The sequence below is a fragment of the Podarcis raffonei genome, chromosome 2 (genome assembly GCF_027172205.1).
Source record: "Podarcis raffonei isolate rPodRaf1 chromosome 2, rPodRaf1.pri, whole genome shotgun sequence".
Classification (NCBI taxonomy): Eukaryota; Metazoa; Chordata; class Lepidosauria; order Squamata; family Lacertidae; genus Podarcis; species Podarcis raffonei.
In genome coordinates this window covers 112,819,153-112,834,009 of record NC_070603.1, presented here as the reverse complement: position 1 = coordinate 112,834,009, position 14,857 = coordinate 112,819,153, and the positions used below count along the sequence as shown (strand labels likewise).

General features: G+C 46.0%; 1 protein-coding gene across 1 annotated transcript in view; it reads right to left on the bottom strand.

Moving 5' to 3' along the window:
* The window catches only part of LOC128408760 (uncharacterized), a 28,660-nt gene that overhangs the window by 12,169 nt on the left and 1,634 nt on the right, over positions 1 to 14,857 (bottom strand). The window contains exons 2-7 of the mRNA XM_053378780.1: positions 12,216 to 12,311; positions 10,890 to 11,120; positions 10,699 to 10,721; positions 9,628 to 9,743; positions 6,495 to 6,521; positions 4,624 to 5,153 (exon numbers count right to left, since the gene is read on the bottom strand). Coding sequence (XP_053234755.1) covers positions 4,624 to 5,153; positions 6,495 to 6,521; positions 9,628 to 9,743; positions 10,699 to 10,721; positions 10,890 to 11,120; positions 12,216 to 12,311 — 1,023 coding nt within the window. The remainder of the gene's footprint in view (positions 1 to 4,623; positions 5,154 to 6,494; positions 6,522 to 9,627; positions 9,744 to 10,698; positions 10,722 to 10,889; positions 11,121 to 12,215; positions 12,312 to 14,857) is intronic.

Sequence of the window (14,857 nt, the reverse complement as noted above, 5' to 3'; positions counted from 1 at the left end):
GGAGGCAGTGAGAGATTTTACTTTCTTGGGCTCCATGATCACTGCAGATGGTGACAGCAATCCCAAAATTAAGAGACGTCTGCTTTTTGGGAGAAAAGCAATGACAAACCTAGACAGCATCTTAAAAAGCAGAGACATCACCTTGCCGACAAAGGTCCGTATAGTAAAAGCTATGGTTTTCCCAGTAGTGATGTATGGAAGTGACAGCTGGACCATAAAGAAGGCTGATTGCCAAAGAATTGATGCTTTTGAATTATGGTACTGGAGGAGACTCTTGAGAGTCCCATGGACTGCAAGAAGATCAAACCTCTCCATTCTGAAGGAAATCAGCCCTGAGTGCTCACTGGAAGGACAGATCCTGAAGCTGAGGCTCCAATACTTTGGCCACCTCATGAGAAGAGAAGACTCCCTGGAAAAGACCCTGATGCTGGGAAAGATGGAGGGCACAAGGAGAAGGGGGCGACAGAGGACGAGATGGTTGGACAGTGTTCTTAAAGTTACGAACATGAGTTTGACCAAACTGCGGGAGGCAGTGGAAGACAGGAGGGCCTGGCGTGCTCTGGTCCATGGGGTCACGAAGAGGCGGACTCGACTAAACGACTGTTTTATGTCTCTCTCTCCCACCCCCCACTCCCCCCAGCTCTGAGGGCAGAAGTGAAGCCTGCTGCGGAAAGCAGCCTTAAAACAACAGAACACATGGGTGGATGTGTTAATCTGGCTGGCTCAAAATCACTTCCTTTATAGGCAGATTAGCAAGCATGTGTTTAAAAAATGCATCCCGTCTGCTTTGGCTCAAAGTCGTTCTCTCAAGGGAGAGACAACGCAGACTGAGGAAGCCATGTGAGGCCATGGGCGTACCCCAAGGGCACGACGGGGTGAGCTCCCGTTGCTCGGTCCCTGCTCCTGCCAACCTAGCAGTTCGAAAGCACGCCAAAAAGTGCAAGTAGATAAATAGGGACCGCTCCGACAGGAAGGTGAACGGTGTTTCTGTGCGCTGCTCTGGTTCGCCAGAAGCGGCTTAGTCATGCTGGCCACATGACCCAGAAGCTGTACGCCGTCTCCCTTGGCCAATAAAGTGAGATGAGCGCCGCAACCCCAGAGTCGGTCACGACTGGACCTAATGTTCCTTTACCTTTAACCACTAGGTGGTGCTACTGCACATATTTCATGCAGGCGTAGTTTTGCTCTGAAAGCCTGAGCTGCTGCTTTAGCGGCCTGTTCTCTAACTTTTATTATAAACCAGTATTGCAAAACCCCCGTTCTTGACTTCCATTCCTATTGTAATAAATCTCCCTCTGCACACTTTGCCCTAGTAGAGGCATGTTCTGTACACATAACTTGGCTGGAGAACACAATCTGTCACAAAATCTGGAGAAATGCCTGTTTCCAAGCATGGTTGCTTACGTTTTTTATCAGAAAGTGTGAATTATGTAGCCCTGCCTTTAAATGCAAACTGAATTCAATTTCTATCTGCTCGCCCACCCCACTGCATGAACTTCCTAGTACAACTCCCTGATTTGTGAGTGATCTTGAGAAATCAGTGTTGGGTTCTTTTAAGAGGAAGCATGAGGCGGCAGGGAGAGGGGAGGGGGGAAAAACACCCTTATGTAAATAAATAAACTTTATCCCCCATCAGAGCCCAATCCTGAAAAGAAGATATTCATAGAGGTGGCCTTGGCAGGTGATGGTCTTGTAGAAGACAACAAATCAGAAGACAAACTTTATTTTCTCCATGGCTGTCATGGGAAGCAAACAAATAACGTTCAGGATTTCACACATCAGCAGAAGTAGCAAGCATCTTCACAAAGGGGAAGGTCTCCGTGTGTTTCTGAATTGAAGATTTCTTTAAAGATGAACATGGAAATAGCTTTCAAACGTCTCCACATATATTGCATCATTGTATCTGTGCTAATCTTGGGAAGTGTGAACTCGGAACAGGACCGGATTTAGGTTTGATGAGGCCCTAAGCTACTGAAGGTAATGGGGCCCTTTCTATGTCCACATGTCCATTGTCAACAACAAATTGTTGCTGTTTTTTGTGTTGAATATATGCTATATGGTAATTTATGGACCTAACAGGTATCTAAAGCCATCTGCACATAACAAAATATGTACATCATAGGAGCCTACACAACACAAAACACTGTTGCTGTATGTACCGTAGGTTCCATTTTATTTGTTTTTTTATCTTATATTTTGGAAATGTACATCCAGGAGTTTTTTCCTTTAAATTTTTTTGGGGCCCCCAAGAGAGTGGGGCCCTAAGCTATAGCTTGTTTAGCTTATACGTAAATCTGAGACTGACTAGGAAGTGTGAATGCAAACCAGATCAAACTCACAAAACACCAGACCTAGAAAGCTACAGGCCCCAAAAGATACACTTGCAAGGGATACAAGACCTCACAAATAAAAGACCTAAGCTTCATTTTCACCCTTCCTGCATGAAAGGTCTCCCATGAGTAGAAAGGGCAAGTTGGGATTGTGTCACAAGATCCCTGGACATCTGCAGAGGGATGTCGGCTTAAGAGCATCTATTCACCCATAGGCACTCTGTGCAAATAGGACCAACCCCAATTGCACAGTGGTCCCTATTTCTTGGAATGCCTTTCCACCTGTGAGCAGCCTGCAGCTGTACTTTTGCAGCTATTAAGAGAAGGCAGTGGTTGAGTGCTGGGTCTGGGTCTAACGGGTGAAGAGAGGAACAGATTCCTTCCTACATATCATAACCAGTGCAAGGAAACTCAAACTGTGCTAGATGCTTCCTTTTGCTTCAACATAATCCTGTCTTCTTCCCTCAAAAACTTTTAAACAAAGAAGCAAGATAAGGGTGGCTTTCCTCTGTTTAGGGTCAAAAGATTGAGATGAAGTAGTGACAATGTCTAGAACCCTTGATTTTCTCTCCTCTCACCTTTGGCACTGCATCAACGTATTACAGCTTCTTTTTAATATGTTGGGGAACTGCCAGTTACCTTTCCTGTAACTTGAATCCCCTGGTTTGGGTACTACCCTCTGTAGCAGGAGAAAACAAGCTTGCTCCAACTTCCTTGTGACAGCCCTTAAGATATTTAAGATATTATATTTATTTCAAAGCACGGCCACCAAAGGAATCCTTGAACTCTGCAATTTGTTTGTTTGTTTGCTTTTGCCAATGAAGGGTCCTAAAACCTTCGGAACTGGAAGTCCTGCCGGAAAGCTGTTTAGCCCCTGTTGTTGTTGTTTAGTCGTTTAGTCATGTCCGACTCTTTGTGTCCCCATGGACCAGAGCACGCCAGGCACTCCTGTCTTCCACTGCATCCCACAGTTTGGTCAGACTCATGCTGGGAGCTTCGAGAACACTGTCCAACCATCTCGTCCTCTGTCGTCCCCTTCTCCTTATGACCTCAGTCTTTCAAAACACCAGGGTCTTTTCCAGGGAGTCTTCTCTTCTCATGAGGTGGCCAAAGTATTGGAGCCTCAGCTTCAGGATCTGTCCTTCCAGTGAGCACTCAGGGCTGATTTCCTTAAGAATGCATAGGTTTGATCTTCCTGCAGTCCATGGGACTCTCAAGAGTCTCCTCCAGCACCATAATTCAAAAGCATCAATTCTTCGCCAGTCAGCTTTCTTTATGGTCCAGCTCTCACTTCCATACATCGCTACTGGGAAAACCATAGCTTTAACTATACGGACCTTTGTTAGCAAGGTGATGTCTCTGCTTTTTAAGATGCTGTCTAGGTTTGTCATTGCTTTTCTCCCAAGAAGCAGGCGTCTTTTAATTTCATGACTGCTGCAGTGATCATGGAGCCCAAGAAAGTAAAATCTCTCACTGCTTCCATTTCTTCCCCTTCTATTTGCCAGGAGGTGATGGGCCCAGTGGCCATGATCTTAGTTACACAATGTTAAAAGAAAAACTGCTCCTCTTTCCTTTATGTGGTATCCAGGACCCCATATAGAGTCCTTCTAATGTTCCCTATCGGTAGGAGAAAATAACAGAGGCCAACCAGAGTATATTGAGAAGCAAAGCAGCTAGTAAGCCTGATCTTTATTAAACTATTGCAAAAGGGTCCCCACTCAGCACACGCAGGAGGGAGGAGAACCCCGAACAATGATGCGCAAACCCCTATATAGCCTTTTGAAATTGCCCACCCTGTAGCCCAAGACCACCCCCAAAACACCATACATACATCACAGAAGGAGGCAGTCTACAGCAGAAATCCTGCCTGCCAGGATACCTGATAATGGTCACTGATTGCATTACCTGGGCAGCCTGGCCATTCTTTTGTGATGGTTAATACTTTAGTTCCCAAGTCCAGCTCACAGGCTAAACCCTACTCATGCACAAATATGCCCTCTAAGACAGGATTTGTAAGCAAAAACACAACAGGAAGGCTTTCCCCATCTTCCCCCCTTACTGCAGAGGAATATTTGAGGTCAAAATGGCTTCAGGATTGTTCTCCTGTACCATTTCAGACACATGGTTCATATATTTAGATATGTGTGCATTTATGAGTATTTATTCTATTTTTGAGGCCTTAAAATTCTTATAACAGCAACCACTGAGAAGGTTCCAGAATGCCGCCTACTTAGGGTGGTGGGTTTTGGTGGGGCTTCCCCTGCTCATCACCCCTCCCCTCCCCCAAAATTCAACACTTTAGATTGACTCCCAAACCCAAGAGGAAGAAGGGGCGGATCTTCTCCCCCAAGAATGACCCTGCAAAGAAAGTGAAGAGACATTCATTGAAGTCAGCATCAAAAAATTCCACAAGACCCCCTTCGTAATCCAGGGAAACCCGGATCTTCCTGGGCAGTTGCCTTACGGTCACGGAGACCGGCTCAGGGCAGCTCAAAGCCACGAGCTGAAAAGGCAAGGACTCGCCAAACTGCTTCTTCAGAGCCCATATGCCCTCCTTCGGATTAAGCTTAAACGGACCCTTCCTCCTGACTGAGTCTTTGGCAACACCCAGAGCCCACATGGCTTGGTCTATCGTCTCAATCTCCACCTCCCAGGTAGGCCTTCCTGAGGTGAATCCCTCGCGGCCCAGCACAAAGGGCATCCAGTCAAATCTCTCCGGGTTGTCGGGCACATCCTGCTTCTTTTCTGCCCTTCTCACACTCTTCAGGTCCTCAGAGACAAGGAGCTTTGGGGAGGCAGTTTCCGGATCCAGGGTCACGCTCACTGCGTGACAGAAAGACAGAAAGAGAGAGAGAGAGAGAGAGAGAGAGAGAGAGAGAGAGAGGACGGATGATGGTAGACACCATGCCAGTCTGATCTGCATTGAATCTGATTTATTTGACATGTGGAATCGTTTTGATTGTTGAGGTTATTTTCTTTTACCTCAAGATGTTTCACAGGTGAATATACAGGTAAGGTGTTATGTACTGAGTTGAATAGGATTCAGAATGCAGCAGTCTGATTGGTCCTAGAACAATAGGGTCCAGAATGCAGCAGTCTAATTGGTCCTAGAACAATAGGATCCAGAATGCAGCAGTCTGATTGGTCCTAGAACAACAGGATTCAGAACACAGCAGTCTGATTCATCCTAGAACAATAGGATCCAGAATGCAGCAGTCTGATTGGTCCTAGAACAATAGGATCCAGAACGCAGCAGTCTGATTGGTTCACAGGAGCCACCCAATCCAGCTCCAGGTGGAAGTGAATCCGCAACCTGATTGGCCTACAGGAGAATCCCGGAATTAGCCAATCATGTGGGACCTACTGTGTAAATAATGTATATAAAGCAGACATTCTGGGGGAACTTCCATTCCTCCTCACCACTATGAGCTGAATAAAGAGCATGAAATCCACTCTCGACTCCTGGTATATTTCATAAGGTTAAGAGCCCGTCTGCTGATTTGAAATGGCGGCTGAGTTGAGTTCACACCTCACAATCTTAGGCTCTACCCCACTCCTGTCTTCATGAACATGCCAACCCTTCTACACTCCCCCCAGATCAACCCTAACCAGCCCCCAGCCTAGATACTTCTGACTGAATTTCCCAAAAGGTTGGCCCAGTCAGTTGCAAAATGTCATCTGATCATCACATCGTTGAACAAGGGGCTTATGTCCACATCCTAGGTTGTCCTTCTTATTTTGATGATGTATTTTGTGGTTTTATACAGTGGTACCTCGGGTTAAGTACTTAATTCGTTCTGGAGGTCCGTTCTTAACCTGAAACTGTTCTTAACCTGGAGCACCACTTTAGCTAATGGGGCCTCCCACTGCCGCCATGTGATTTCTGTTCTCATCCTGAAGTAAAGTTCTTAACCTGAAGCACTATTTCTGGGTTAGCAGAGTCTGTAACCTGAAGCGTATTTAACCTGAAGCGTATGTAACCCGAGGTACCACTGTATTTTGATTTTTTATTCTGTGTACCGCCCTGAGACCTCCAAGTATAGGGCGGTCTATAAATTCAATAAAGGATGTTGTTGTTGTTGTTGTTGATAATAATCGTAACAACCCAATCCCCTCAAAAGTTTCCCATATCAATGTGGGGCACACGCGTTAAAGATAATTTACCTTTGTTCAGGGCTTGCATCAGAGAATCTGTTAAGAAGAAGAAAGAGTAACAAATTTAAATATCACCACTGGGAAAAAACCACAACCCTCTCAAACCAAGTGGAACTTTGCGGGGATTGCTGGAGGGTTTCCCCTCAGAGTAACTATTTATTCAGCAATTGTCCTGTTTTGCTTGCAGAAAGCTTATGCAGAGCCAGTGTGGTGTAGTGGTTAAGAGCAGTAGTCTCGTAATCTGGGGAACCGGGTTCGCATCTCCGCTCCTCCGCATGCAGCTGCTGGGTGACCTTGGGCTAGTCACACTTCTCTGAAGTCTCTCAGCCCCACTCACCTCACAGAGTGTTTGTTGTGGGGGAGGAAGGGAAAGGAGATTGTTAGCCACTTTGAGACTCCTTAAAGGGAGTGAAAGGCGGGATATCAAATCCAAACGCTTGTTAGACTACCCCTAGTTTTTACTGGGAGCGGCAATGAACATCCGTCTTTCATGGCTTTTGGGGTGTCATCCCATTTGTCAGTCATTCATTCTGCAACTACCACTTTCTAAACTGCAAAGTTATAGAATTGTAGAGTTGGAAGGGACCTCAGGGGTCATCTAGTCCAACCCCCTGCAATGCAGGAATCTTTTGCCCAACATGGGACTCAGACCCACAACCCTGAGATTAAGAGTCTCACGCTCTGGACCACTGGGATTAAATTTACGGCATGCAATGCCCTAAGAGAGAATATTATGAAAATGATATACAGGTGGTACATGACCCCAGTCAAGCTTGCAAAAATCTATCATTTGCCCGATAATAAATGTTGGAAATGTAAGGAAACTGAAGGTACATTCTTTCACCTTTGGTGGACGTGCCCTAAGATTACGGCATTCTGGGAAATGATATATAATGAATTTAAAAAGGTATTTAAATATACCTTCCTGAAGAAACCAGAGGCCTTTCTCTTGGGCATGGTCGGCCAATTGGTGCCAAAGAAGGATAGAACTTTCTTTATGTATGCTACAGCAGCAGCAAGAATACTCATCGCAAAGTATTGGAAGACACAAGAAATACCCACCTTGGAAGAATGGCAGATGCAAGTAATTGACTATATGGAAATGGCTGAGATGACTGGCAGAATCCGAGATCAGGGAGAAGAGTTGGTGGAAGAAGATTGGAGGAAATTTAAAATTTATTTACAGAAGTATTGTAAGATGTATGAATGTTGATGACATTGAAATAAAATGAAGGGGTTCTAGTAATAAGAGATAAAAATTTGAAATTATAAATTTGGGAGGTAAAATATATAAGGACAAAGTAGTAGGATATGAATTTGCTGAACTAATTGTTAAAAAGGGATATAAAAAAGGGAGGCGTGAGGAAGTCAGGAAAGTAAGTTAAGTAAAGATGAATATTTAGAAAAGAGTGATTTGTGTTTTTCTTATTTTATTTTGTGTGACGATTGTTTTTTTTCTTTACTTTTCTAAATGTTTGTACTTTATGTATTGTGAAAGTTTGTATTGTTGTCTTTCATATTTTTTCTGTGTTTCTCTGTGTTTTTATTGTTCTATTTTTTTATTGTTAAAACTAATAAAATATCATATTAAAAAAAAAAAGAGTCTCACGCTCTACTGACTGAGCAATGGCAGTTATTTTTAGGTGGGTTTCTTATACCAGAACAACAGAACACTTGAATCCTCTGCAAAGGCGTCAGTATATTGCAAAGCCATTCCACTGCATACCAGAACTTTAGGTTAGGCCATTTACAGCGGATTGTACTACACCAACAAATCAGCATGACAGCTTGCAGTCATTTAACCACCCTCATTAAAAAAAAATCTGAATGAAGGCTCAATAAAGATCAGATGCAATCTAACCCCTGTGGAAGCTTTGTTCATGAAAATTAGGAGGAATTTTTGACTCATAGGTCATCTGGAGGACTCTTGATGCAAAAACCAAAAATTCTGCTTTGTGATTGACAGTCTAGAGCATGGGTAGGCAAACGAAGGCCCGGGGGCCAGATCCAGTCCAGTCGCCTTCTCAGTCTGGCCCATGGACGGTCCGGGAATCAGCGTGTTTTTACAGGAGTCGAATGTGTCCTTTTATTTAAATTGCATCTCTGGGTGATTTGTGGGGCCTGCCTGGTGTTTTTACATGAGTAGAATGTGTGCTTTTATTTAAAATGCATCTCTGGGTTATTTGTGGGGCAGAGGAATTTGTTCTCCCCCCCCCAAAAAAATAGTCTGGCTCCCCACAAGGTCTGAGGGACAGTGGACCGGCCCCCTGCCGAGAAAGTCTGCTGACCCCTGGTCTAGAGCAGGCACCCCCAAACTCAGCCCTTCAGCTGTTTTGGGACTACAATTCCCATCATCCCTGACCACTGGTCCTGTTAGCTAGGGAGCATGGGAGTTGTAGGCCAAAAACATCTGGAGGGCCAAGTTTGGGGGTGCCTAGTCTAGAGGCACCTAGTGTGGTATAATGGTTAGATTGTAGGTCTGGGATCTGGGAGACGAGGGTTTGAATCCCCACTCAGCCATGAGGCTCACTGGGCGACCTTGGGCCAGTCATTGTCTCATAGCCTAGCCTACCTCACAAGGCTGTTGTGAGGATGAATCATGGCCACTTTCATTCAGTGCTTGCTGAGCTGCTTCAGTCAAGCACTACGCCCTTCAACACTACCCTTGTTCAGACTGAAGGGGAGTAAAAAATCCATATTGATAGAAAAATTTAAGCCATGGTGAAGCAAAGCACAGCAGCAGGCTTTTTTCTTTTTCTTTTTTATGCAACATTCCTGTGTCTTAAAAGAACCACCAAGAACAACCAATAGGGAAGGGACAGGATAAGCCAGTGTGGTGTAGTGGTTAAGAGCGGTGGACTCGTAATCTGGTGAACTGGGTTCGCTTCCCCGCTCCTCCACATGCAGCTGCTGGGTGACCTTGGGCCAGTCACACTTCTCTGAAGTCTCTCAGCCTCACTCACCTCACAGAGTGTTTGTTGTGGGGGAGGAAGGGAAAGGAGAATGTTAGCCACTTTGAGGCTCCTTCGGGTAGTGATAAAGCGGGATATCAAATCCAAACTCTTCTACTTTCCTTGAACCCAGCCTGGAACTGGTGCATACTCTGAGACCTCCATTTCCCTCCTTAAGGTACCCAAATTACCTTGAGAGCTCTCCAAAGCCTTTTCTAAAGCAGAATTTTTCTGCGACGCAAACCTGAGCGCCTCTTCCGTCTTCGGAGAAAGGTCCGTCATGTGCCCTACTGAATTCTTCTCATTCCTGGAAGGGAATATGGTCAGGGAATAAGGAAGAGATATATAGATGTAGGGAATGAGGAAGAGATATACAGTGGTACCTCAGGTTAAGAACTTAATTCGTTCTGGAGGTCTGTTCTTAACCTGAAACTGTTCTTAACCCGAAGCACCACTTTAGCTAATGGGGCCTCCTGCTGTCGCTGCGCCGCCGCACGATTTCTGTTCTCATCCTGAAGCGAAGTTCTTAACCCAAGGTAATATTTCTGGGTTAGTGGAGTCTGTAACCTGAAGCGTATGTAACCCAAGGTACCACTGTATAGATATATACAGTGCTTTCCCCCCCTAAAAAAAGTTTAGGGGTACAGTGGTACCTTGGCTTACAGACGCTTCAGATTATGCATTTTCGGGTTGCACACCGCGTTGAACCCGGAATTACCGGAATGGGCTTTGGGCTTTGCACATGTGTAGAAGCACAGAATCGTGACCCGCATGTGTGCAGACGTGGCGCTGAGGATTGCGAACGCTGCGGGTTGCGAACGTGCCTCCCGTACGGATCACGTTTGCAACCCGAGGTTCCACTGTGCTCTCATTTTCCTACTCATATTGAAATTCGGCCTGTCAATGTGGCCAAACCTAGATTCACAAAATGTTTAGTGGCATGCATCCCCCTGGTACCCCCAGAAAAAAAGCACGGGATATAGATCTATTTAATGAACAGTCAGAAGGTATTAGGAAGGTATAGGCTGGTAAAGAAACAAAAGTTAAGATACTGACAGGAATATTATCTGAGAAACCATAAACTTGTTAATGTTTGTAAAATGAACTTGGTTTTTTGGTTCACTTTTAACAACTGCCTGGACTCAGTGTTTTACCCGAGAGTAACGGGTTGGTGGCAGCGGGGAAGCGAGCACAGTGGTGGCACAGGGATCAACAGACCATTAAACGTTTGGGGACCCTGTGTGATCGCCACAGCCACATACCTGCTCAAAGCACTTCTGATGTCCTGAAATAGAGAGAGGGAGGAAGAGGTGTCAGTCGCACAAGACAAAACAAGCACTGGGCTCTTTTTCGTGCCAAGGAAATTCCTTCACCCTTTCCATTCCTTGACTGCATAAAACAAAAGGCTTGTGCCTTCTTTCTGCCCACCTGGCACCTTTGTGCTGAGTCTCACCTGCAAGAATTCACTCGTAGGCTGCAGGCTCTTCTCCTCCATCTCCACAATCAGCTCACTGAGTTGCGAAATCTCCTCAGAGAGTCTGGAGAGGTTCTCTTCCTGCCACCTCCCTATCTCTCTCTCCACATCTTCCAGCTGGCCGAGCCACAGGTTCAGTTTCTCCTCAAGGAACTCCTGCATCTTCTCAAAGGCAATTCTGATCTTCTGCTTCTCCATTTCTAACCCCGCCTACCGGAGGGAAGCGGGCAGAGTGGGGGAAATACAGAGAAATTTGGAAAGGGGCAAAGGGAGACGAGGAGCTTCAGTCAAAGGATGCGGACTGTTCATAATAAAGCTCTTTCGTAAGCTGTAGATCAGTGTTTCCCAAACTTGGGTCTCCAGCTGTTTTTGGACTACGACTCCCATCATCCCTCACTAGCAAGACCAGTGGTCAGGGTGATGGGAATTGTAGTCTGAAAACAGCTGGAGATGCCAGTCTGGGAAACACTGCTATAGATTAAGGAAATGGGGCATTTTGCCCAACTAATCTAAGGTAAAAAGGTAAAGGAGCCCTGGATGGTTAAGTCCAGTCAAAGGCGACTATGGGGTTGCGGCACTCATCTTGCTTGCAGGCTGAGGGAGCCAGTGTTTGTCTAGAGACAGCATGTGGCCAGCATGACTAAATCACTTCTGGCGCAACAGATCACCGTGATGGAAACCAGAGCGCATGGAAACACCACTTACCTTCCCGCCGCAGCAGTACCCATTTATCTACTTGCACTGGTATGCTTTAGAACTGCTAGGTTGGCAGAAGCTGGGACAGAGCAACGGGAGCTCATCCTGCCACAGGGATTCGAACTGCCAACCTTCTGATCGGCAAGCCCAAGAAGCTCAGTGGTTTAGACCACAGCACCACCCGCATCCCGCCCAGATTTCTAAACACATTCTAACAGGTACAAACAGGTACCATCCCCTGTGGAAGTTTATTACTCATCCTCCGGTTCATTCTGTTCATCAGTCCTCCAATGGCAACTGTGTTCTGGGGGACCAACAAGCTGCCACTTTGGGGAGCAAACACACAGGTGATTTGAATGTGTGTGTAAACAGGGATGCGTATGTGACAAATCTGTTTCCTGTCCATGTTCTTGAAAAGCGACAAGAAGCAGCTCAGCTGGGCATTCTGGGAAGCAATCAAATGGCTTCACCCTGTACATCCTAGTCTAAGGAGTCCATAGCCTCCGCAGAGCAACACTTCTAAAGGCCAACACACAGGAGGCTATTTCTCTTTAGTGACGGGGTGGCCTGGGGAGCCCTGACGCAGGATCTGCAAGAACAAATACCTACCACACACTCCTGCCTCCTCAACTCTTCGGCTAATTTCTGCTCCACAAGTTTCTCTCTCTCATCCTTCAGAGACTCTAGGCGGGCCTTGATTTGTTCCTTAAAAATATATAAAAGAGTTTTGCGACATTCAGCCTCCTGCAGAGGGTGGTGAATACAGCACAAGATATTACGGGCTGTCCCGTGAATCCACTGGATGAAATAGCGGAAGAACGGTGTCTCAGGAGAGTGAGGAAAATTCTTAGGGATGATTCACACCCTGGCCGGCACTTTCTTGATCTCCTGCCCTCAGGCAGAAGATACAGAAGCAGGATTAGTTGCACCAACAGGGTAAAGAACAGCTTCTATCCGTGGGCTGTTAGGCTGCTGAATGAAAAGATCACAACAGGGCAACTGACTTTCGGGTTTGGTGGGTGTGCGTCAGTAAACGAGGGGAATTCAGACTAAGAGAGCTGAGTGGGGGGTGCGCGTGTAATCTCACTGTATACAAGTTGTACAAGTGACAATAATGTATTTCAATTTCAATTATTCAGTCCACCTGATGCCCAGGGAAAAAAATACACGTCTGATCAGAGAACGATGGGCTAGGGGAGAATCATGGCATCATAGAATTGTAGAGTTGGGAGGGACCATAAGGATCATCTAGTCCAACCCCCTGCAATGCAGGAATCTTTTGCTCCACATGGGGCTCAAACACATGACTCCGAGATTAAGTGTCTCATGCCAACTGAGCTATCTTCAAAGTAGCTAACTTTTTGCCCTCCGGATGTGGCTAAACTCATTTGGCCATGCTGGCTGGGGCTGGCGAGAGTAGGGCTGTGTACACACACACACACACACACACACACACACACACACACTATAGATTCAAAGCACATTCCCCTTCCAAAAGGATTTTGGGAACTGTAGTTTGTGAAGGGTGCTGGGAATTGTAGTTCGCACGGTTCCCAGGATCCTTTGGGTGAAGTGGCGTGATTTAAGCCTATGGTGTGTACACACAGCCTTGGGAGTCTGACAACATCTGGAGGATATCACATTAGCTAACCCTGGCCTTTTATGATTTATGATTTTATGGCTTTTTTATTTATAGCCATTTAAATGTGTTTGTGGGGGAGGTGTTTTTTTGTTTTGCTTCCAGCTATTTATTTTGTGCTTTTATTCTGTATTTTTTATATTTTGAACTGCCCTGAGATCTTTGGGTGAAGGTCTGTATATAAATTTAATTAATTAATAATAATAATGGTTAATGTATTTATTATTTATTGCATTTATATTCCACCTTCTTTTCCAAAGAAGCTCTAGCTGGCATACGTGGTTCTCCCCATCTTCCTCGTTTAATCCCAACAACAGCCCTGTGATACCTCAGGCTAGGCTGAGAGGCAGTGACCGGCCCAAGGTCACCCAATGAGTTTCACAAGCGAGTGGGAATTTGAACCCTGGCCCTGCTGCAACACTCTAAACCAACACACCACACAGGTGGTTCTGCCTTTCTGGAAACTACAATTTCTTCTGCAAACCTTAGCTCCCCACTTTCACCCATCCTCCCCTTCCCATTTATGCCCTCCCCATTCCTCCCCAAAGCAGCTCTTAAGGTTTTTGGGGAATCCCCTCACCATCTTCATGAGTGCTAGTTTGACCCTCAAATTGGCATCCCAGGGATCTTGGCTCAAATCAGGTCCATAGAATGGGGTGCAGAGGATTTTTTTTTTTTTGCTCCCTGAGAGTCCCACGGACTGCAAGAAAATCAAACCTCTCCATTCTGAAGGAAATCAGCCCTGAGTGCTCACTGGAATGACAGATCGTGAAGCTGAGGCTCCAGTACTTTGGCCACCTCATGAGAAGAGAAGACTCCCTGGGAAAGAGCCTGATGTTGGGAAAGATGGAGGGCACAAGGAGAAGGGGACGACAGAGGACGAGATGGTTGGACAGTGTTCTCGAAGCTACCAGCATGAGTTTGACCCAACTGCGGGAGGCAGTGGAAGACAGGAGTGCCTGGCGTGGTCTGGTCCACGGGGTCACGAAGAGTCAGACACGACTAAATGACTAAACAACAACAACAACAACATAATCCTAAACTGGAGCTGGGTTCCTATAGTGGCATTCTGCATAGCTAAAAGGGAAAAAAAGGTCAAATCGAAACCAATTTCCAACTCAAAAAATAGTCACACCCCAGTCTTCAAAGGCAGAACCTTTGAATGATTCACATCATTTGGCCCACCCATAGCTGCACACCACAACCACGCCACAACCACTGGTCTCTCTGGTTGCCCTTCCCCTGTCCCCCCCTCCAAGCATCACTGGAATCCCCTTTCTCACCCCCCCTTAGAAAAAGAGTCTTTTAGTAGGCAGCCAGAAAGCAAATCTCCAACGGCCCAGCCCTCTTCCTTGGAAGGCCCCCTGTGCCCAGGTTTTTTCGGAGAAGGGGAATTAAAAGGCTTGGCAGCTGGAACTCAGTGCTACAGGGCATCCTGCCATTTTAAAAAAATCAGGAGGCACAGGTGCTAACAGACAGCTTAGGAAACCCATACTTTTGTCTGCCTGGAGAGACAATGGAGCGTGCCTGGAGAATCACAGTCACAATGCCTGCTGCAGCTACAGAGATCAGTGACTCACAGCGATCCGCTGCCTCCCACCTTGTTTTTGCT